This window comes from Narcine bancroftii, chromosome 3, assembly GCF_036971445.1.
Source record: "Narcine bancroftii isolate sNarBan1 chromosome 3, sNarBan1.hap1, whole genome shotgun sequence".
Classification (NCBI taxonomy): domain Eukaryota; kingdom Metazoa; phylum Chordata; class Chondrichthyes; order Torpediniformes; family Narcinidae; genus Narcine; species Narcine bancroftii.
This window is the reverse complement of record NC_091471.1, coordinates 195,360,115-195,382,355: the sequence shown is the minus strand read 5'-3', so window position 1 is coordinate 195,382,355 and position 22,241 is coordinate 195,360,115. Positions and strand designations below refer to the sequence as shown.

General features: G+C 44.8%; 1 protein-coding gene across 2 annotated transcripts in view; it reads right to left on the bottom strand.

Moving 5' to 3' along the window:
• Positions 1–20,684, bottom strand: part of tdo2a (tryptophan 2,3-dioxygenase a) — a 72,583-nt gene extending 51,899 nt beyond the window's left edge. The window contains exons 1-2 of one of the 2 annotated variants that reach the window (XM_069922865.1): positions 20,553–20,684; positions 2,620–2,719 (exon numbers count right to left, since the gene is read on the bottom strand). In XM_069922865.1, the coding sequence (XP_069778966.1) occupies positions 2,620–2,719; positions 20,553–20,587 (135 nt within the window). In that variant the 5' untranslated portion in view covers positions 20,588–20,684. Of the gene's footprint in view, positions 1–2,619; positions 2,720–3,539; positions 3,603–20,552 lie in introns of those variants that run through there. The other variant, XM_069922867.1, reaches the window with a different exon arrangement.
• Positions 20,685–22,241: the final 1,557 nt, after the last annotated feature.

Below are 22,241 nucleotides of genomic sequence, written 5' to 3'. Positions count from 1 at the left end.
AAGGTGACATTTTGGAACTGCCATTTTGGACACTGTAATAGAGGCTTTCATCTGCAAGATGGTGACTGGAAGAAAGTGCACAAGCTACAAAAATGCATACAAACTAAAAGTCATAACGTATGCTAAGGAGCACGGTAATAGAGTGGCAGCTACAGAGTTTGAAGTGCCACCTGCAGCAAACATAGTACATGAATGGAGAAAGTGAGAAAAATGGCTCGAGGCTGGTAAAAAGAGTAAACGTAATCTTTGTTGTCCAGCCCCATGTTGGCCACAACTTGAGGAGGAGTTTAAAAAAAACTGGGTGATAAATGAAGGAGAAGCGGTGAAATGTGTTCCTACAAGATGATAATGCATAAGTCTAGGAGATTAGGAGAATAATAAAAGCATCAGGATTTTACTGGAACATAAGGTTGGTGTTACTGGTTCATGGAATGGCACGGTTTATCAATGCATATGAAAACATCGATTGCACAGAAAATGCCAGCGGATTATGAAGAAAAAATATTAAAATTTCATAAGTTTGTAATATATGTATGAAAAATCATTTGTTTTGAACTGAGCCAAATAGAGACCATAGATAAATTTCCAGTAACACCCAACAAAACTGTGAGTGTTAAAGGAGCTAAAATCATCAAAGAAAAAAACACTGGTGATGAAAATACACACTATGCAATAGTTCTGGCCTGTTGCGTTAATGGCACAAAACTGTCACTTTTGTAATATTTAAAAGAAAGTCTCACCCCAAAGAAAAAATATCATGAGATGCATTTGTTCATGTTCATCCAAAAGGCTGGATGGATGAAGCTGGAATCAATTTATGGTTACAGAAGATCTTCTTTGGCTTGGCTTCGCGGACGAAGATTTATGGAGGGGGTAAAAAGTCCACGTCAGCTGCAGGCTCGTTTGTGGCTGACAAGTCCGATGCGGGACAGGCAGACACGGTTGCAGCGGTTGCAGGGGAAAATTGGTTGGTTGGGGTTGGGTGTTGGGTTTTTCCTCCTTTGCCTTTTGTCAGTGAGGTGGGCTCTGCGGTCTTCTTCAAAGGAGGTTGCTGCCCGCCAAACTGTGAGGCGCCAAGATGCACGGTTTGAGGCGTTATCAGCCCACTGGCGGTGGTCAATGTGGCAGGCACCAAGAGATTTCTTTAGGCAGTCCTTGTACCTTTTCTTTGGTGCACCTCTGTCACGGTGGCCAGTGGAGAGCTCGCCATATAACACGATCTTGGGAAGGCGATGGTCCTCCATTCTGGAGACGTGACCCATCCAGCGATACAGGTAAGGCATCCCGATTGACTCTTACAGTGCACTTCTGGTCTGGGATCAGTTCAGAGGACAAAGAACTGAAGACATTAAAAAAAAGCACACAAACTGAAAACCCAGATGGCTGTTATTCCTGGTGGTCTGGCAAGCCTTTAGATGTAGTGTGTAAACAAGCCATTTAAAAATAGCATGAGGGAACACTGGCACAAATGGATGGGAGGAAAGGACCATGCACTAACACAAGCAGAAATGTCCCACCATTTCACAGGTGTGTGATTGGGTGAAGACTTCTTGGGATGGTGTAAGAGCTGGAATTATTGTTAAGGCTTTTATGAAGTGTGGATTTAGAAATCCCCTTGAAGGCACTAAGGACAATGCATTATTTGAAGACAGTGATATATGGCGAGCTCTCCACTGGCCACCGAGACAGAGGTGCACCAAAGAAGAGGTACAAGGACTGCTTAAAGAAATCTCTTAGTGCCTGCCACATTGACCACCGCCAGTGGGCTGATATCACCTCCATCTTGGCGCTTCACAGTTCAGCGGGCAGCAACCTCCTTTGAAGGAGACTACAAAGCTCATCTCACTGACAAAATACAAAGGAGGAAAAACCCAACACCCAACCCCAACCAACCAATTTTCCCTTGCAACCGCTGCAACCGTGCCTGCCTGTCCCGCATCGGACTTGCCAGTCACCAACGAGCCTGCAGCAGACGTGGACATACCCCTCCATAAATCTTCATCCGCAAAGCCAAGCCAAAGAAGAAGATGCCAGCAGTATGATGCTGAGTTTTTGGGCTTTGAAAGTGATGACGCTGATGAATGTTCAGGAAGTGAAGACGATTAAAGTCTTTGTTACAGAACATTGATGTTTTATTGTATTTTGTCTATGATAATCTTGTTTTAATGTTCTCTTATTACAGGTTTTCTTTGTTAATTACTGAAGTATTATTATTAAAACAAGTTTTAACAATTACCTAATTGCATGTTTTGTCCAAGTTTTACTTGTAAATACACTAAAATTAACTTTTCCTTAAATTTTGCACTAAAAATGGGGAGGGGGGGGGTGGGCTGGGGTTCTTATATGCTGTCAAATAGTTCTTGTTGAGCAAAATAACTTGCATGTTAATAAGTTGTAAAAGCAAATGTACAGGTAGATGGAGCAAAGAGGCCCAACTTTTTAACTCTCCCATTAAAAGTTGAATGGTTTCAAAATTGAGATGTTATCAGTATCTGATGGGATTCCACAACACTTACACAAAATATTATATCAGGATATTATATTATATCATTTGTTGAAGTCAAAAGGAAAAAAAATGTTCTGTATGAAATAACAATGCAGTGGACTCCTTCAACATACCTGGAGGTAGTCCCCGTATATCAATCCACCTTTACTGGCTTTGTTTGTTCCATCTTGTGGTGTGTCATTGTTTTCCTGCATTTCTGAATTAAATGAATGTCTGAAAAAAGACACAAGTTACAGTTAGCAGAAAATGCAATGTTTTGCTTCATGATAATCACAACCAACTAAAAAGGGGATATTTTATTCTCTAATTAAGTAAACACAAACCTAACATCCCACCTCATCACCTTTCCAATATCGCCCATCTCTATCTCTGCCTCAGCTCATGAGATGATAAAGATCTTCTGCCTTTGTTACTCATGGTATGAACTATTCCAAAATTTTCCTTGTTTTGCAAACTGGAACATATCCAAAACTCACACGATTTAAATTCTTGTTTTTCCAGGTCATGTTCATACATCACCAATCTGCAATGAATCCTCAATTTTCAGAGAATCTCCCTGGTTTTTACATCGGTCTATGAGCTCACCCATTTCCAGCCTCTGTCACCTCATCCAAATCTATGAACCTGCAAGATTTCATCACACCTTGTCCTCTTCAGATTTCAATTACACTGTTATACCTTCAGCGGTCTTGGTCCTTGGCTGTGGAAATTCTTCTCTAAAATAATGTGGATAGTTTAAATACATTAAAAATGTAAATTTAAAACCAAGCTTGTAACTACCCATCAATCTGTTTTCCCTGATTCCCGATGAAGGCCTCAGGCATGAAATATTGGTTACCTTTTACTTCTGATGGATGCTGCTTGACCTACTGAGTTTTTTTCAGCAATTTTGTGCATTGCAACTGCCTGTCATAATATGCAAATGTGCACTGTCAAATTTTAAAATATCTTTCTGTGCCTTAAGATATTTTGCTGTTCTAAAGACAAGGTGTTGCAGCCTTACTGTAAAACGGAATGTTCTCTAGTGAATTACATTATGTGGTAGAGTATTGATGCCGCTTTAGTTGTCCATTCAGAACCAGCTCTTCAGCGCTTGACATCCTGTTTTGCGGAAACTGCCAAAATGTTTGGCCTGGAAGTCAGCCTGAAGAAAACAGAGGTCCTCCATCAGCCAACTTCCCACCATGACTACCAGCCCCCCCACATCTCCATCAGGCACACAAAACTCAAAATGGTCAACCAGTTTACCTATCTTGGCTGCAACATTTCATCGGATGCAAGGATCGACAACGAGATAGACAACAGACTCGCCAAGGCAAATAGCGCTTTTGGAAGACTACACAAAAGAGACTGGAAAAACAACCAACTGAAAAACCTCACAAATATTAGCGTATACAGAGCCGTTGTCATACCCACACTCCGAATCATGGGTCCTCTACCGGCATCACCTACGGCTCCTAGAACGCTTCCGCCAGCGTTGTCTCCACTCCATCCTCAACATTCATTGGAGCGACTTCATCTCCAACATCGAAGTACTCGAGATGGCAGAGGCCGACAGCATCGAATCCATGCTGCTGAAGATCCAACTGCGCTGAATAGGTCACGTCTCCAGAATGGAGGATCATCGCCTTCCCAAGATCGTGTTATATGGCGAGCTCTCCACTGGCCACCAAGACAGAGGTGCACCAAAGAAGAGGTACGAGGACTGCCTAAAGAAATCTCTTGGTGCCTGCCACATTGACCACCGCCAGTGGGCTGATATCGCCTCAAACCGTGCATCTTGGTGCCTCACAGTTCGGCGGGCAGCAACCTCCTTTGAAGAAGACCGCAGAGCCCACCTCACTGACAAAAGACAAAGGAGGAAAAACCCAACACCCAACCCCAACCAACCAATTTTCCCTTGCAACCGCTGCAACCATGTCTGCCTGTCCCGCATCAGACTTGTTAGCCACAAACGAGCCTGCAGCTGATGTGAACATTACCCCTCCATAAATCTTCGTCTGTGAAGCCAAGCCAAAGAAGAAGAAGAAGGAAGAGTATTCTATTGTGTAATAATTATATTCTATTCCAGGATATACTACATAATGTGAAGTTCTGTAAGATAATGGGATATTTTAAAAAAATTAAAATGTTCAAAAAAATGTTATTATATATGTGATAGTACAGATCTATCACCAATGTACATAGTGTATATAGTTACTGTATCTAGACTGTGCTTACAGCGATTGGCTGAGAGCTAAGCCACACCTATTGTCTGGGCCTTAAAGGGTTGTGTCCCTAGCCAGGTCGGATCATTCCGGACTGGTCGGCCACCTGTGAAGAGCTCCTTCCTGTCTTTTGCTAATAAAAGCCTTGGTTTGGATCAACAAGTCTTTGGTTCTTTCGACGAGCTCTACAATTTTATTAGCAAAAAAGAACTTTTTTGAAAGGGATGGAGCGTTTAACTCGGCCAGAAAAACTTGATATCGACCCACAGTCAGCTACAGCTTTCAAAGCCTTTAACTTCTGGCTGCTGAACTTTGAAAACTTCCTGAGACTCATTGAGGTGGAGGAGGATAACCAACATCTAACAGCATTGCTGTCCATGGTGTCCTTGAGAGTCTACGATGAGACCAGGATGAGACCACTTACAACGCAGCCATAAAGGTACTGAAAAAACTGTATAATCAACCGGTGAACAGAGTTCATGCCCGACTCGTGCTTGCTTCGAGGAAGCAACAGCCTGGCGAGTCCAGCAGGGCATATTTTCAAGTATTAAAGGCATTGGGCAAGGATTGAAACTGTGTGGACAAAACTGCTGCCGAGATCACAAATGATCTCGTCCGGGATGCCTATGTGGCCGGGCTCCGATCGAATGAAGTGAGGCTGCGCTTGCTCGAGCAAGGGGTAGAAAAACTAGAGGACATGGCCCGGATTGCAATCACAATGGAGGATGCAGCCTTAAAGTCCACCGAGCTCTCTAGGGACTGGACCCCTCGTTCTGATGTGAGTAGAGTGCCCTTCTACCCGACCACCCACCGAGATACTGACGGCCTGTCGGCTGCTGCTACCCTGCCCCGTGCGAACCCAAAATGTTATTTCTGCAGGAGGGACAAGCACAGCAGGTCCCAGTGCACAGCAAGAAAAGCCAGGTGCCAGAAGTGCCTTAAAAAGGGCCATTTTGCTGCAGTCTGTAGGTCTAAAATGGCCACCAGCAAACACAGTGCCTCGTGTGAAGCCCAATTGCCACTATCCCATTCAAACTCTTCTTCCCCAGAGCTCTCGTCCAATGAGAGCGAGGGCTCCCCTGCACGGCAACGCCTGATGTCACGGAGACGCTGAACCCGGAAGGGGCAGCCCACCCTCGCAACCATGGTGTTGGCCCGCCTCTCGCCCACGTGCGGAACACTCGACGCTACCGCCGCTGCTGCTGCCGCCACAGGCATCCCCGGGGCCGACGCTACCGCCGCTGCTGCCGCCGCCACAGACACCCCCGGGTCCGACGCTACCGCCACTGCTACCACCGCCACAGCCACCCCCGCGGCCAACCAGGTATTCACCCTAGCGTCCATCGCCGACGACCGCCAGGGCCCGACCACTGCGACCAACGACCTACCCACCGCCAATCGCGAGTAACTACAAACCCCACTACTTACCATTCACCCGCCAACGCCGCCACAACAGCACTTCCTGGAGGTCCTCCAACCTGCTCCTCGAGTGTTGACTACGTCATCCCGTTGCGTGACGTCATCGCGCAAAACACCCCTGTCAACTGCTTCAATAACACTAAACCAGCAATGCTCTCATCCCCTCACCAGAGCAATGGAACTGATTAAAGTGCATGGACACTACACCAATTGCTTATTTGACTCTGGGTCAACTGACAGTTTTATCCAGCCAGATCTGGCTCTCCGTTGGGGAATTGACATTATCCCCACTACCCAGAGGATCTCATTAGCAATCAGGTCGCACTCGACTGGGATAAAGGGGTATTGCATCGCCACGCTGGAAGTACAGGGCGTAACGGTCACCCGCTTCAAATTATTCGTCCTTCCCCAATTGTGCGCCCCAGTGTTGCTGGGATTAGACTTCCAGTGTCAGTTCCAAATGGTGTCCCTACACTTTGGGGGACCCCATGCCCCCCTCTCGGTCTGCCATCGCCCCACCCCCGAAGCACCCGAGCAACCCGCCCCCGTGCCCTGGGACCAATCCTGCGGCCTTTCCACACTCCGGATTGCCCCGCCAGCACTCTTCGCAAACCTCACCCCTGGCTGGAAGCCTGTGGCCACCAAAAGTCGGCAATATAGTTACGAAAACAGGCAATTCATTAGGAGTGAGGTGCGTAGATTGCTGGATGAGGGCATCATCGAACCCAGTTCAAGCCCCTGGAGAGCCCAGGTGGTGGTTGTCAAGAATGGGGAAAAACTACGGATGGTGGTCGACCATAGCCAGACCATTAACCGCTTCACGGTCCTGGATGCATACCCCCGCCACGCATCACGGATGTGGTGAACCAGATCGCCCAATACCGCATTTTCTCCACTATTGACCTACGTTCGGCCTACCACCAGCTCCCGATCCGCTGCGAGGACCGACCATTCATGACCTTAGAAGCAAATGGGCAGCTATATCAATTTCTCAGGGTACCATTCGGGGTCACGAATGGTGTCGCGGTCTTCCAGCGGGAAATGGACAAGATGGTGGACCAGAACGGGCTAACCGCTACCTTCCCGTATCTGGACAATATCACCATCTGCGGCCACGACATGCAGGACCACGACGCCAACCTAGACAAATTTCTTCAAACTGCCCGTCGGCTGAACCTGACTTACAATTTGGACAAGTGTGTCTTCCAGACCACACGACTCGCTATTCTAGGTTGTGTGGTGGAGAACGGGATAGTCATGCCAGATCCTGACCGCATGCGTCCCCTAATGGACTTAACCCCCCCCCCCCCCACATACCCAGAAAGCTCTCAAATGTTGCCTGGGCCTTTTCTCGTATTACGCCCAATGGGTTCCACACTACGCCGACAAGGCGCGTCCTCTTATCAAGACCACCTCCTTTCCACTCTCGACCGAAGCCACAGCGGCTTTCGATCGAATCAAATCCGACATCGCTGCTGCAACGCTGCACGCGATCGATGAGTCTGTCCCTTTTCAAGTCGAGAGCGATGCATCCGACTTCGCCCTGGCAGCCACCTTGAACCAGGCCGGTCGGCCTGTAGCCTTCTTCTCCAGAACCCTCCAGGGTCCGGAGAGTAGACACTCCTCGATCGAGAAGGAGGCCCAGGTCATAGTTGAAGCGGTGCGTCATTGGAGACATTACCTCGCTGGGAGGCGCTTTACACTGTTGACTGATCAACGCGCGGTCTCCTTCATGTTCAGCAACACCCAGCGTGGCAAGATAAAAAACGACAAGATCGCCAGATGGTGAATCGAACTCTCCACCTTTAACTATGACATCCTGTACCGGCCTGGTAAGCTCAACGACCCGCCTGACGCGCTCTCCAGGGGGACGTGCGCCAGCATACAGATGGACAGACTACGGAAACTCCATGAGGCGCTCTGTCATCCAGGGGTCACTAGGTTTGCTCACTTTGTCAAGGCGCGCAACCTACCCTACACAGTCGAGGAGATCCGCTCCATGACCCAAGCCTGTTCGGTGTGCGCTGAATGGAAGCCCCACTTCTTCCATCCAGATAACTTCCATGTTATCAAAGCCACCCGCCCCTTCGAGCGTCTTAGCGTAGACTTTAAGGGGTCCCTACCGTCGACCAACTGTAATACCTACATCCTTACAGCCATCGACAAGTACTCCCGCTTCCCATTCGCTGTGGCCTGCCCAGACACCACTGCCACCTCAGTGATACAGGCCCTTCACAGTATTTTCACCATCTTCGGGTACCCCAATTCCATCCACAGTGATAGGGGGTCCTCATTCATGAGCGCAGAGCTGCGACAGTACATTCTGGAGTGTGGTATTGCTTCAAGCGGGACCACGAGCTATAACCCACGTGGTTATAAGGTCGAGAGGGAGAATGCCACCATATGGAGAGCGGTTACACTGGCTCGCCGGTCTAAAGGTCTCCCCACCTCTCACTGGCAGGAGGTTCTCACTAGTGCCTTACACTCCATCCGCTCCCTCCTATGTACAGCAACAAATGCCACCCCACACGAAATGATGTTCCTTTTCTCGAGGAAATCCGAATGAGGAACCACTGTACCGGCATGGCTCACCATCCCTGGCCCCATCCTTTTGCGACGCCACGTCCGGCACTCAAAGAACGACCCCTTGGTCGACCGAGTGACTCTACTCCACGCGAACCCACATTACGCCTACGTTGAGTTCCCAGACGTGCGGGAGGACACTGTTTCGGTGTGGGACCTAGCTCAGGATGCGGTAGACCCAGCAAACCCCCCAACCCAACCTTTCCCAACTCTTTATTCCGCAGGCCCAGTGCCGCAACAGAAGGACCAACAGCACCCCAATGACCCGGGCCACCCTGCCGACAACACGACTGGGGAATTGAGCGACGGAGCAGTCGCACCCGATGAGCCCGCTGGCGACACCACTCCAGCGACCCCAATCCCGGCACCACGGCGGTCACGCCGGATGGTCAGACCCCCTGACCGCTACAGTCCTTGACCTACCCCTTCCTTTCATTCTCTCCCTCATTTTTTTTTTCCCAGGGTCAGTTCTCCAAGAAGGGGTGAATGTGATAGTACAGATCTATCACCAATGTACATAGTGTATATAGTTACTGTATCTAGACTGTGCTTACAGCGATTGGCTGAGAGCTAAGCCACACCTATTGTCTGTGCCTTAAAGGGTTGTGTCCCTAGCCAGGTCGGATCATTCCGGACTGGTCGGCCACCAGTGAAGAGCTCCTGTCTTTTGCTAATAAAAGCCTTGGTTTGGATCAACAAGTCTTTGGTTCTTTCGATGAGCTCTACAATATAGATAGGCCACTATATAATATTCTAATTTGTAAGTATATATATTATTCTTTTATGGATAGTTGTTTTGGTAGGATTTTCCACTGAAGAAAGTGATATTCATTTATGAATTATTCTGTTGCATGATGTGGTATTCTATTTTGTCATGTGTTTGTAATTGTTATAAAAATCCAGAAACCTATGGGGAAAAAAAAGGTAGCCATTTGATAAAGTATGAGGTATTGAGGCTGATCCCCATTTTCAGCTTTTAGTCTTCGTCAACACAGCAAATGACGTAGCCACATTTTGAATGAGATGACTGTTTCTACCTCCACAAACCTTGCAGATAGTGAATTCCATTTTTTTCAGCAATATTAAAAAATACTCTCTAATCTGTACTTGTTAACTTAAATCTATGTCCTCAAGCCATTGAACTCTCTTCTCATAATCTTTGGCTTGGCTTCGCGGACGAAGATTTATGGAGGGGGTAAAAAGTCCACGTCAGCTGCAGGCTCGTTTGTGGCTGACAAGTCCGATGCGGGACAGGCAGACACGGTTGCAGCGGTTGCAAGGGAAAATTGGTTGGTTGGGGTTGGGTGTTGGGTTTTTCCTCCTTTGCCTTTTGTCAGTGAGGTGGGCTCTGCGGTCTTCTTCAAAGGAGGTTGCTGCCCGCCAAACTGTGAGGCGCCAAGATGCACGGTTTGAGGCGTTATCAGCCCACTGGCGGTGGTCAATGTGGCAGGCACCAAGAGATTTCTTTAGGCAGTCCTTGTACCTTTTCTTTGGTGCACCTCTGTCACGGTGGCCAGTGGAGAGCTCGCCATATAATACGATCTTGGGAAGGCGATGGTCCTCCATTCTGGAGACGTGACCCATCCAGCGCAGCTGGATCTTCAGCAGCGTGGACTCGATGCTGTCGACCTCTGCCATCTCGAGTACTTCGACGTTAGGGGTGTAAGCGCTCCAATGGATGTTGAGGATGGAGCGGAGACAACGCTGGTGGAAGCGTTCTAGGAGCCGTAGGTGGTGCCGGTAGAGGACCCATGATTCGGAGCCGAACAGGAGTGTGGGTATGACAACGGCTCTGTATACGCTTATCTTTGTGAGGTTTTTCAGTTGGTTGTTTTTCCAGACTCTTTTGTGTAGTCTTCCAAAGGCGCTATTTGCCTTGGCGAGTCTGTTGTCTATCTCATTGTCGATCCTTGCATCTGATGAAATGGTGCAGCCGAAATAGGTAAACTGGTTGACCGTTTTGAGTTTTGTGTGCCCGATGGAGATGTGGGGGGGCTGGTAGTCATGGTGGGGAGCTGGCTGATGGAGGACCTCAGTTTTCTTCAGGCTGACTTCCAGGCCAAACATTTTGGCAGTTTCCGCAAAGCAGGACGTCAAGCGCTGAAGAGCTGGCTCTGAATGGGCAACTAAAGCGGCATCATCTGCAAAGAGTAGTTCACGGACAAGTTTCTCTTGTGTCTTGGTGTGAGCTTGCAGGCGCCTCAGATTGAAGAGACTGCCATCCGTGCGGTACCGGATGTAAACAGCGTCTTCATTGTTGGGGGAATCACGTTGCTCTCCATTGCAGGCAAAATCTTCGCTAGGATTCTACTAAATAGAATAATACCTAGTGTCGCCGAGAATATTCTCCCAGAATCACAGTGCGGCTTTCGCGCAAATAGAGGAACCACTGACATGGTCTTTGCCCTCAGACAGCTCCAAGAAAAGTGCAGAGAACAAAACAAAGGACTCTACATCACCTTTGTTGACCTCACCAAAGCCTTCGACACCGTGAGCAGGAAAGGGCTTTGGCAAATACTAGAGCGCATCGGTTGTCCCCCAAAGTTCCTCAACATGATTATCCAACTGCACGAAAACCAACAAGGTCGGGTCAGATACAGCAATGAGCTCTCTGAACCCTTCTCCATTAACAATGGCGTGAAGCAAGGCTGTGTTCTCGCACCAACCCTCTTTTCAATCTTCTTCAGCATGATGCTGAACCAAGCCATGAAAGACCCCAACAACTCTCTTCTCATAGGAACTTTCTATTTACCCTCTTCAGGCCTTGCACAATGTTATTCCCTTTGATTAACCTTCTTTCAACCTCTTCTTAATCAAACTGGCCAATCCAACCAATTCTTCCTCGCAAATGAATTTCTACAACCTAGCATCATCATTGTAAATCTTCTCTGCAATCTATTTTAATAATGTGATATTCTTTCTCAAATGTGTATCCAGTTATTTGGCCAAATTAAGACAAGGGAACAGTTCCAGGATTATTTTTCTGACCACATTCTGTGTTTCAACCAATAATGATTTACACTACAATATACAGTAACAAAATATATCTCAGAACACAATTCCAAGAATGCAAAATGACTCTGCACTGTTTTCCTTCCTAAATATTTTACTATGAATAAAGTTTACTTTTCAAAAAAGATAAAGTTTGCTGTCTGTAGAATAGGCCTTAACCACCTTCCTTGCTATCTATAGAATTTATAGATATTCAATATTAGGCTTCTGTGTTTCTTAAACATTTTGCCAACCTATCAGTTATCATGTAACCTTCCAAAAATATATTATTCACATATGGATTTCCAGTGTGAAATCCATTTGCCATTTTTCTGTCCATCTGACACCTTGACCTCTTCCAGCAGTCTTCACAGTTTTGCAAACTGGTTTTACTTCAAATAGTTGAGTTCAAGTTGAATTCTAGAGTTATAGCATCAGAGGGGAGGTAAGGATCACTTAACTACAGAAATCTGAATTTGCAGCTTCCGAATTAAAAGTTGGAATTTGAAATTATTTTTAATATAGAAAAGACCTTTTTTTAATCTATTCATAACCAAAGTTCAAAAGTGCATTATAAACAATTATTTTATTGAGGTTTACCCATGGTTATCATCTACTCGACATAACAAGTTGTTGAATTACAAAATTATCTGCTTCCAAATGAAATTGTAACAAATCCAGGAAGCTGGGAAACTCACTACACTTCTCTGAATAGATCTTGTACATGCATCTGGGAAATGTCACCACATATGTTTTACTATATGCCATAACCTATTTGCACGTGGGTAAAATAGTTGTTTGCTTTTATAAATGCTTTTTCAAAAGTAATTTACAGAAATTTGTATGAGAGTTAGTGATATCAATTACAGAAATGTAATACTACATCAGAAATTGTTTCTGGCTTATTCATTTTGTCATCAAAGTTATCTAATAATAAATTAGACAGTGCAATATGCTCAGTTCAATCTTCAAAAGAAAATCAGACAACATGTGATGCAATCAACAGGTGCTCACTCAAACCAAAGAAGATGTAACAACAATCTTTAAATTTCGATTTTACGCAACAAAATCTTGAATTATTTCAAGATTATTTAGCTCGAATCAGGATATCAAGATAGTTTGCAATTATTGTAATCATTAAAAATAAACACTCATATTTTATTGTCATATGTATGTATATTAACCTATTCAGTGCACACATAGACAAACAAATAATCACCTTCAGAAAAAAAAATTGTCATGCAATATTTCCATAACTATAGGGCATTACATTGTAGCTCTTTATCCCAGATGTGTATTTGTGAAATGTAATGTAAAGCTGATAATAGCAGGTCAAACAGAAGTAAGCAGGTACAGTACCAAACATTTTCATGATCACTCCCTTTCGGGTCAACATTCAGAATTGACTAAAGAGCAGTTTCTCAAATTGTCATTCTTTTGCTGTTAGGTTTTACCTGAATTCATTTTTAAATCAGTGGCCAAAAATTTTTAAAATAATGAGAAACTGGCAATAAGATGAGATGATTTTATAGGTAACAATTTTATTTCTAATCAACTAGTTGGTCTCCTTTTGTAAATAAATTGCGTTGAATATTATTAAAGCCAAGTGATAACTTCTTCCTCATAAATCTGAAGCTCAAAGAGTTTGTTGACCAAAATAGCTAGTGGAGACACTCGTTCTCCTTTGGAGTTACTGTGCATAATTACTTTTGGTGAACTGCGTAGAGGCACGTTTCATGAAAAGATTATCTTTCTGGTCTCTCAAGTGATCCTATATATGGAAGTAATAAATATATTTGGAAAAAGCCAAAGAAAATATGGCACAAAGACAGGAAAATGCAAGCAGGCTGTGAATTGAATTGTTATTGTTTTCACATGTACCGAGGGATGGTGAAAAACTTTGTTTTGAACACTATTCGGACAAGGCAATGAAAACTTAAATACAACATGCAGAGCAAGATGAACACAAGTGCAGAAGATAGTGTTACAGAGAGAACAATGCAGGTGAAATAGTGCAAGGTCTAAGTTGTGGTAGTTTTAGGAGAACAAGAGGTCATCTTTCACATATTGGAGGTCCATTTAGGAGTCTGGTAACAATGGGCAAGATGCTATCGTGTTGTCAAACCCATGCAGCTTCTGTTCAGCGGGACAAGAGGGTATGAGGATGCTGGATTATCTTGGCTGCTGTTTTTAAGGCAGTGGAAAGAGTGAACAGAGTCAAGGGTTGGCAGGGTGGCCTGAGCTCCATTCACAATTCTTTGAAATTTTCTGCTGTCTTCTTTCTTTTCTTTGGCTTGGCTTCGCGGACGAAGATTTATGGAGGGGGTAAAAAGTCCACGTCAGCTGCAGGCTCGTTTGTGGCTGACCAGTCCGATGCGGGACAGGCAGACACGATTGCAGCGGTTGCAAGGGAAAATTGGTTGGTTGGGGTTGGGTGTTGGGTTTTTCCTCCTTTGCCTTTTGTCAGTGAGGTGGGCTCTGCGGTCTTCTTCAAAGGAGGCTGCTGCCCGCCAAACTGTGAGGCGCCAAGATGCACGGTTTGAGGCGTTATCAGCCCACTGGCGGTGGTCAATGTGGCAGGCACCAAGAGATTTCTTTAGGCAGTCCTTGTACCTTTTCTTTGGTGCACCTCTGTCACGGTGGCCAGTGGAGAGCTCGCCATATAATACGATCTTGGGAAGGCGATGGTCCTCCATTCTGGAGACGTGACCCATCCAGCGCAGCTGGATCTTCAGCAGCGTGGACTCGATGCTGTCGACCTCTGCCATCTCGAGTACCTCGACGTTAGGGGTGTGAGCGCTCCAATGGATGTTGAGGATGGAGCGGAGACAACGCTGGTGGAAGCGTTCTAGGAGCCGTAGGTGGTGCCGGTAGAGGACCCATGATTCGGAGCCGAACAGGAGTGTGGGTATGACAACGGCTCTGTATACGCTTATCTTTGTGAGGTTTTTCAGTTGGTTGTTTTTCCAGACTCTTTTGTGTAGTCTTCCAAAGGCGCTATTTGCCTTGGCGAGTCTGTTGTCTATCTCATTGTCGATCCTTGCATCTGATGAAATGGTGCAGCCGAGATAGGTAAACTGGTTGACCGTTTTGAGTTTTGTGTGCCCGATGGAGATGTGGGGGGGCTGGTAGTCATGGTGGGGAGCTGGCTGATGGAGGACCTCAGTTTTCTTCAGGCTGACTTCCAGGCCAAACATTTTGGCAGTTTCCGCAAAGCAGGACGTCAAGCGCTGAAGAGCTGGCTCTGAATGGGCAACTAAAGCGGCATCATCTGCAAAGAGTAGTTCACGGACAAGTTTCTCTTGTGTCTTGGTGTGAGCTTGCAGGCGCCTCAGATTGAAGAGACTGCCATCCGTGCGGTACCGGATGTAAACAGCGTCTTCATTGTTGGGGTCTTTCATGGCTTGGTTCAGCATCATGCTGAAGAAGATTGAAAAGAGGGTTGGTGCGAGAACACAGCCTTGCTTCACGCCATTGTTAATGGAGAAGGGTTCAGAGAGCTCATTGCTGTATCTGACCCGACCTTGTTGGTTTTCGTGCAGTTGGATAATCATGTTGAGGAACTTTGGGGGACATCCGATGCGCTCTAGTATTTGCCAAAGCCCTTTCCTGCTCACGGTGTCGAAGGCTTTGGTGAGGTCAACAAAGGTGATGTAGAGTCCTTTGTTTTGTTCTCTACACTTTTCTTGGAGCTGTCTGATGGCAAAGACCATGTCAGTGGTTCCTCTGTTAGCGCGAAAGCCGCACTGTGATTCTGGGAGAATATTCTCAGCGACACTAGGTATTATTCTATTTAGTAGAATCCTAGCGAAGATTTTGCCTGCAATGGAGAGCAACGTGATTCCCCTGTAGTTTGAGCAGTCTGATTTCTCGCCTTTGTTTTTGTACAGGGTGATGATGGTGGCATCACGAAGATCCTGAGGCAGTTTACCTTGGTCCCAACAAAGCTTGAAAAACTCATGCAGTTTGGCATGCAGAGTTTTGCCGCCAGCCTTCCAGACTTCTGGGGGGATTCCATCCATACCTGCTGCTTTGCCACTTTTCAGTTGTTCGATTGCCTTATATGTCTCATCCAGGGTGGGAACCTCATCCAGCTCTAGCCTTAGGGGCTGTTGAGGGAGCTGGAGCAGGGCGGAATCTTGGACTGAGCGGTTGGTACTGAAAAGAGATTGGAAGTGTTCTGACCATCGGTTGAGGATGGAGATCTTGTCGCTGAGGAGGACTTTGCCGTCTGAGCTGCGCAGCGGGCTTTGGACTTGGGGTGAGGGGCCGTACACAGCCTTTAGAGCCTCGTAGAAACCCCTGAAGTCGCCAATGTCCGCGCTGAGCTGTGTTCGTTTGGCGAGGCTAGTCCACCACTCATTTTGGATCTCCCGGAGTTTGCGCTGAAGATGGCTGCATGCGCGACGGAAGGCTTGTTTCTTCTCTGGACAGGACGGCTTTGTAAGGTGAGCCTGGTGGGCAGCTCGCTTCTTTGCCAGCAGCTCCTGGATTTCCTGGCTGTTTTCGTCAAACCAGTCCTTGTTTTTCCTGGAGGAGAAGCCCAGTACCTCTTCAGTGGATTGCAGTATGGTAGTCTTCAACTGATCCCAGAGGGTTTCAGGGGACGGGTCCGTGAGGCGGGTTGCAACGTCGAGCTTTGCTTTGAGGTTTGCCTGGAAGTTTCCTCTCGCTTCGTCTGACTGCAGTTTTCCAACATTGAACCTCTTTCTGGGGGCTTTATTGTTCCTGGGCTTTGGCTTGAAGTGAAGGTTGAGCTTGCAGCGAACCAGCCGGTGGTCAGTGTGGCATTCCGCGCTAGGCATGACCCTGGTGTGGAGCACATCTTGTTTGTCACTTTCTCGCACCAGGATGTAGTCCAGGAGGTGCCAGTGTTTGGATCGGGGATGCATCCAGGTGGTCTTAAGGCTGTCCCTCTGCTGAAAAAGGGTGTTTGTAATGACAAGCCGCTGTTCTGCGCAGAGCTCCAACAGGAGGCGCCCATTGTCGTTGCACTTGCCGACGCCATGCTTGCCCAGGATTCCTGGCCAGGTTTCTGAGTCTTTGCCGACACGAGCGTTGAAGTCGCCCAGGATGACAACCTTGTCGGCTGTAGGGGTACGTTGGATGAGGCAGAGCAATTGTGATGCATTTCCAACCCTTCCTTCTCCTATCAAAGAACTATTCTTCTTAGCCCTCTACCCTCTCCCCCATCACCTCAGCTTCTACCTTCCCACACATAGTCATCTATGACCTTATTTTATTGAATATTTTATTTTGAGACATGCTGTCAAAACAAAGAATAATCAAAAAGAAAAACATAGATATCAACAATATTAACAAAAATAATAGAAATCGATCTGCATGTCAAAATTAAAGAAAGTGAGAAAAAAGTCAACACGTGATTCAATTAATATAAAATAAAAGTTGCAATAATCCTAGAAAAATGCAAATTTAATGTCCATGTTGAACCAAAGGAAGAAACAAATAATAGAGAGAAAGAAGAACAAAATAAGAGGAACCCTCCCACCTCCCAAGAAGCAAGAAGAAAAATTTTAAAAAGAGAAAGAATAAGAAAAAGATTGGCTTCACCTCAGATAAACCCCACATCCATCAAGGGACAATAACTTGACTCATCTAGGGTCCTCAGCACTGCAAGCACCGGGGGTGTGGGGGAAGGAGACAGGACACGCAAACTGAAATCTGGTAAAATAGCAGATGGCAAAGTTTCTCTACCAGAGGAACTCAATGCCTTCTAAACCCGATTTGACTTTAACCAAAGAACCAACCCTCCATGCCCCCAAGTCCCCTGATGATCCCATCCTGTCCATATCTGAGGATGACATGCTGCTGCCTTCAGGAGAGTGAATCAGAGGAAAAACCATCTGAGAATGAGAGGAAATCTTATAGGAACATATCGGATTATGAAGGGTATGGATAGGATAGATGTAGGAAGGTTTTTTGAGCTGGCCGGGGAAACTAAAATGAGAGGACACAGTCTCAAGATTCGGGGGAGTAGGTTTAGGACAGAGATGAGGAAAAATAGTTTTTCCCAGAGAGTAGTGAATGTTTGGAATTCTCTAACCAGGGAAGTGGTTGAGGCTGCCTCATTAAACATATTTAAAATTCGGTTAGATAAATTTTTACATGATAGAGGAATTAGGGGATATGGGGAGAAGGCAGGTAGGTGGAGTTAGGTCATAAATTAGATCAGCCATGATCTTATTGAATGGCGGAGCAGGCTCGATGGGCCATTTTTGGCCAACTCCTGTTCCTACTTCCTATGTTTCTATGTTCCTATGACCTGGATGGAGTACCTGACTGAGTATTAAAAATCTGTGCTGACCAACTTACCAAGGTATTCATGAATAATCTTCAATATCTCACTCCAGCAGGGTGTGATACCCACCTGTTTCAATCCTACCGGTGCCCAAGAAGAGTGTTGTAATTTGCCTTAATGACTTTGACCAGAAGCACTTACATCAACAGTGATTAAGTGTTTTGAAAGGCTGGTGATGAAGTATATCCGCTCCAGTCTGTGCAGTGACATGGATACATCCCAGTTTGCCCATCGGAGCAACAGATCTACGGTGGATGCCATCTCATTGGCACTACACAAAGCCCTGGAACACCTGGATAGCAAAGATGCATTCATCAGGATGTTCTTTATTAACTACAGTTTGGCATTTAACACCATCATCCCCTCAAAATTGATCAGCAAATTCCAAGACTGAGGAGTTAAAACCTCACTGTGTAATTGGATCAAGGATTTCCTCACCTCCACAACACAATCAGTGAAGATTGGTAAGAACATCTCCTCCACAATCTCCATCAGTACCCGAGCACCACAGGGCTGTGTTCTTAGTCCCCCTGCTCTACTCACTATATACCTACAACTGTGTAGCTCAGTACAATAACACCATTTACAAATTTACCGACGAAACCACAGTAGTGGGTTGAATAAAGGAGGGGAATGAGTCAGCATATAGAATGGAGATTCCAAACTTGGCTGAATGGTGCACCAACAACAACCTTGCACTCAATGTCACCGAATCTAAGGAGCTGATTGTTGACATCAAGAAAGGAAAGCCAGAGGTATACAATCCAATGATTATTGGGTGATCATTGGGGGATCAGAGGGGGAGAGGGTGAGCAAATATAAGTTCTTGGGAGTCATTATCTCAAAGGATCTTTCCTAGACCCAACACACCAATGGCATCATGAAGAAAGCACGTCAGCATCTCTACTTTCTCAGGAGTTTGCAAAGGTTTGGTATGACATCAGAAACCCTGGCAAATTTCTACAGAAGTACAGTGGAAAGTGAGCTATCTAGCTACATCACGGTCTGGTATGTGAATACCAATATCCATGAGCATAAAGCCCTGCAAAATGTAGTGGTCACAGCCCAGGACATCACTGGCAAAGCATTTCCAGCCCCCCCCCCCCCACTACTGAGTACATCTACAGAGAGCACTGCCATCATCAAAGACCCTCACCACCCAGCACACGCTCTGTTCTCACTGCTCCCATCAGGAAAGAGATATAGGTACCACAAGACTTGCACCACCAGGTTCAGGCACAGCTGCGACCCCTCCAACATCAGACTCCTCAATGACAAACTCAGTCAGAGACTTATTTAAGGACTTTTGCTTGTGCACTTTAGTGATTTTCTTTTTGTTCTCTCTGCATTGCACAGTCAGTTTGTTTACATTTGTTATCTTTTTACATTTCTTTTAATTGTTTACATGTTCATGCTGTATACAGTTTGGATTTTGCACTAACTATTAGTGGTAATTCTGCCACACCCACAGAAGAAAGGAATCTCAGGGTTGTATCTGATGTCATGTACGTACTCTGACAATATATCTGAAATCTGAAGCTATTTATCCCATTAAATCTATTGTGGCACATTTAAGCACAATCTTTCCCCATTCTTTCTCTAAGCCCTATGTTGTTTCAGTCTTCAAATATTTATCCAATTAACTCCTGAAAGTCAATCGTGAACCCTCATCTCTCACACTTTCAAGCAGTATATTCCAGATCAGAATTTTTTTTTCTAATACACAAACTCTGACAAATGTGCCAGACCACTTTCATTTTTTTAAATTTTCCAGTTGAATTTAATATAAAAAATTGAAATTAAAAATTAAGGCCAGAATTAGGATTTGTGTTTTTTATATCTTAACATTTAGAGTACCATTAATTATTCTTTTTTACTCAATAATTTAATGTGTAACTAACACCAAGGCAGCACCAAATCATTAAACAATCATCTTTGTAATTTTGCATTGTATTATCACTTCAATTCTCTCAAATTGTTCCACACTAGTTTTTTTTGAATTGCAGTGTTTGTTCAGTAAATGCCCAAATAATCTAAGTCATTGGGTCTCTATGTGATTAGTAAAGGATTGCTTAAGGTGGTATGTGGGTAGAAAGAAAGAGTTTTAATCGTACCTAACTGACTCATTATGTGCATGGCTTCATAACTCCAAAGGAAATGGGCCAATGACAATTTTTCTCAAACAAAATATTTCAGTAACAATTAGGTCTACAGCAGTGATTCTCAACCTTCCCTTCCCACTCACATACCGCCTTAAGCAATCCCTTACTAATCACAGAACACCGATGGCATAGGGATTACTTAAAGTGGTATGTGAGTGGAAAGAAAAAGGTTGAGAACTACTGACCTAAGTGCTTCTATCTGAAAAGGATAGCTGTACAATAGTTTCATATAAACTTGAAAGCAACATGGGCACCAGAAAAACCACCTGCAAAGATAGACAACATTTGAAAAACTTTAAAATCCGGCAAAATGGTCTTAAATTCTTGTTTTACAATTTATTTTCTTAAATCAGAAGAAAACTTACATCGGTTTATTCCCTCCGAATGGACACCCACTCATGATCCCACTTCTTCACCCAAACCACGTCAACTCCTCAAAGTTTGGCTGAGGTTTTCTGACAAACGATGCAAATGACCATGTTTTCCCTTTAAATGAAGTCCCCTTATCTGTCCCGATCAATCAACAGTAGAACTTTGATTTGTGTTTGGAGATCAATTTTACTATGCAAATATTAAGAAGAAAAATAAATTAAACAAACTTCAGTCGTTGTGCCTTGAGCAAAAATATAATTATTGACAGACGCTTTTGCACACCCTTTACTTACTGACTCTGGTAATGTGGAGTAATTGCATTCTTAATATGCCAAATAACAATTAGATATATTTTTCATTGTTCTTTCTTAAATGTCTCTTCACGGAATTATAATGTGCACTATGTGATATAAAGAATAGATGTCTAATATAAGGCTATAAAAACAAGAATAAATGTTACAGGAGATCAAAGAGAATCACATAATGCTAAATGAATGGGATAATGCCCCCAGGTGGTTGTCTTGTGACAGAACTTGGACTGTCCTTTAACCTGAAAGTTGGCAATGACATTATACAAATTTTCATAACTTCAGGTGCATCTCTCTCACACAGAGATATTCTTCTCGACTGATGGGGATGAGGATTTGGTGAATTCATTTATGTTTTTTAACCATACCTTCAATTGTCTATTGCCATAAAATTATAAAGCTTTACAAGATGGAAACAGGCCTTTCAGCCCAACTCATTCATGACAACCAGATTGTCCATTGGAGCAAGTCTCATTTGCCTGTGGCAGCTCATATCTTTTCAAATCCTTCCTATCCAAGTACCTGTTCAAATGGATTTTAAAAGTCTCAATTGCAGTCACCTCCACAGGTTCCACTGGCAGCTCTTTCAAATAAAGAAACACTATTAGCCACCCTTCAATCTTATCCATGGCTGAAGATTATGGAATCCCCAAATTTCTTCCCTTGCTTCCCACAATGTCCTCATATAGCTTCCCTAGCTTCCCACAATGTAAGGCCTTGTGGATTTGTCCACTTTTTATACTTTAAAACCACTAGCCCCTCCGCTTCTCAAACATGGATATATTTCACGACATCACCAGTCATTAATCTCAGTTCCTTAGCCTCAATGACCCTCTCCATGGTGAACACAGATGAAAAATATTCATTTAAAACCTTCTCTACTTTCTATGACACTGCACAGAGACAAACTAGTTAATTCTGAAGGGAACCTATTCTCTCCCAAGTGAATATACTTGTAGAACTTCTTGAGATTCTCCTTAACTTTTTGATACCAGAGTTATCTCATATCATCTTTTTTGCCTTCCTGATTTCCCTCTTAAGCATACTCCTCCATTGCTTATATTCCTTAAATCTAGTAGATGCATTCTTCTTTTTTTCCTGACAAGCAGGGTTCCCTATTTCTGCCAGCCTAGTCCTTAACTCCAAATGCTGCCCCAAAACCTCCCTATCTCATTTTCAAAAGCCTTCCCCTTTCCAAAACTCAACTTACCTGCAAAACAGCCTCTTCCAATTAACCTTTGCAAGTTGCTGTCTAAAACCTTCAAAATTTGCCTTGCCCAATTTAAGACAATAATTCATTAACTTTCTCCATAATAATTTTTAAATTAACAAAGTTATGGTCATTATTCCTCGAGTCCTCATCGACTGATGCTC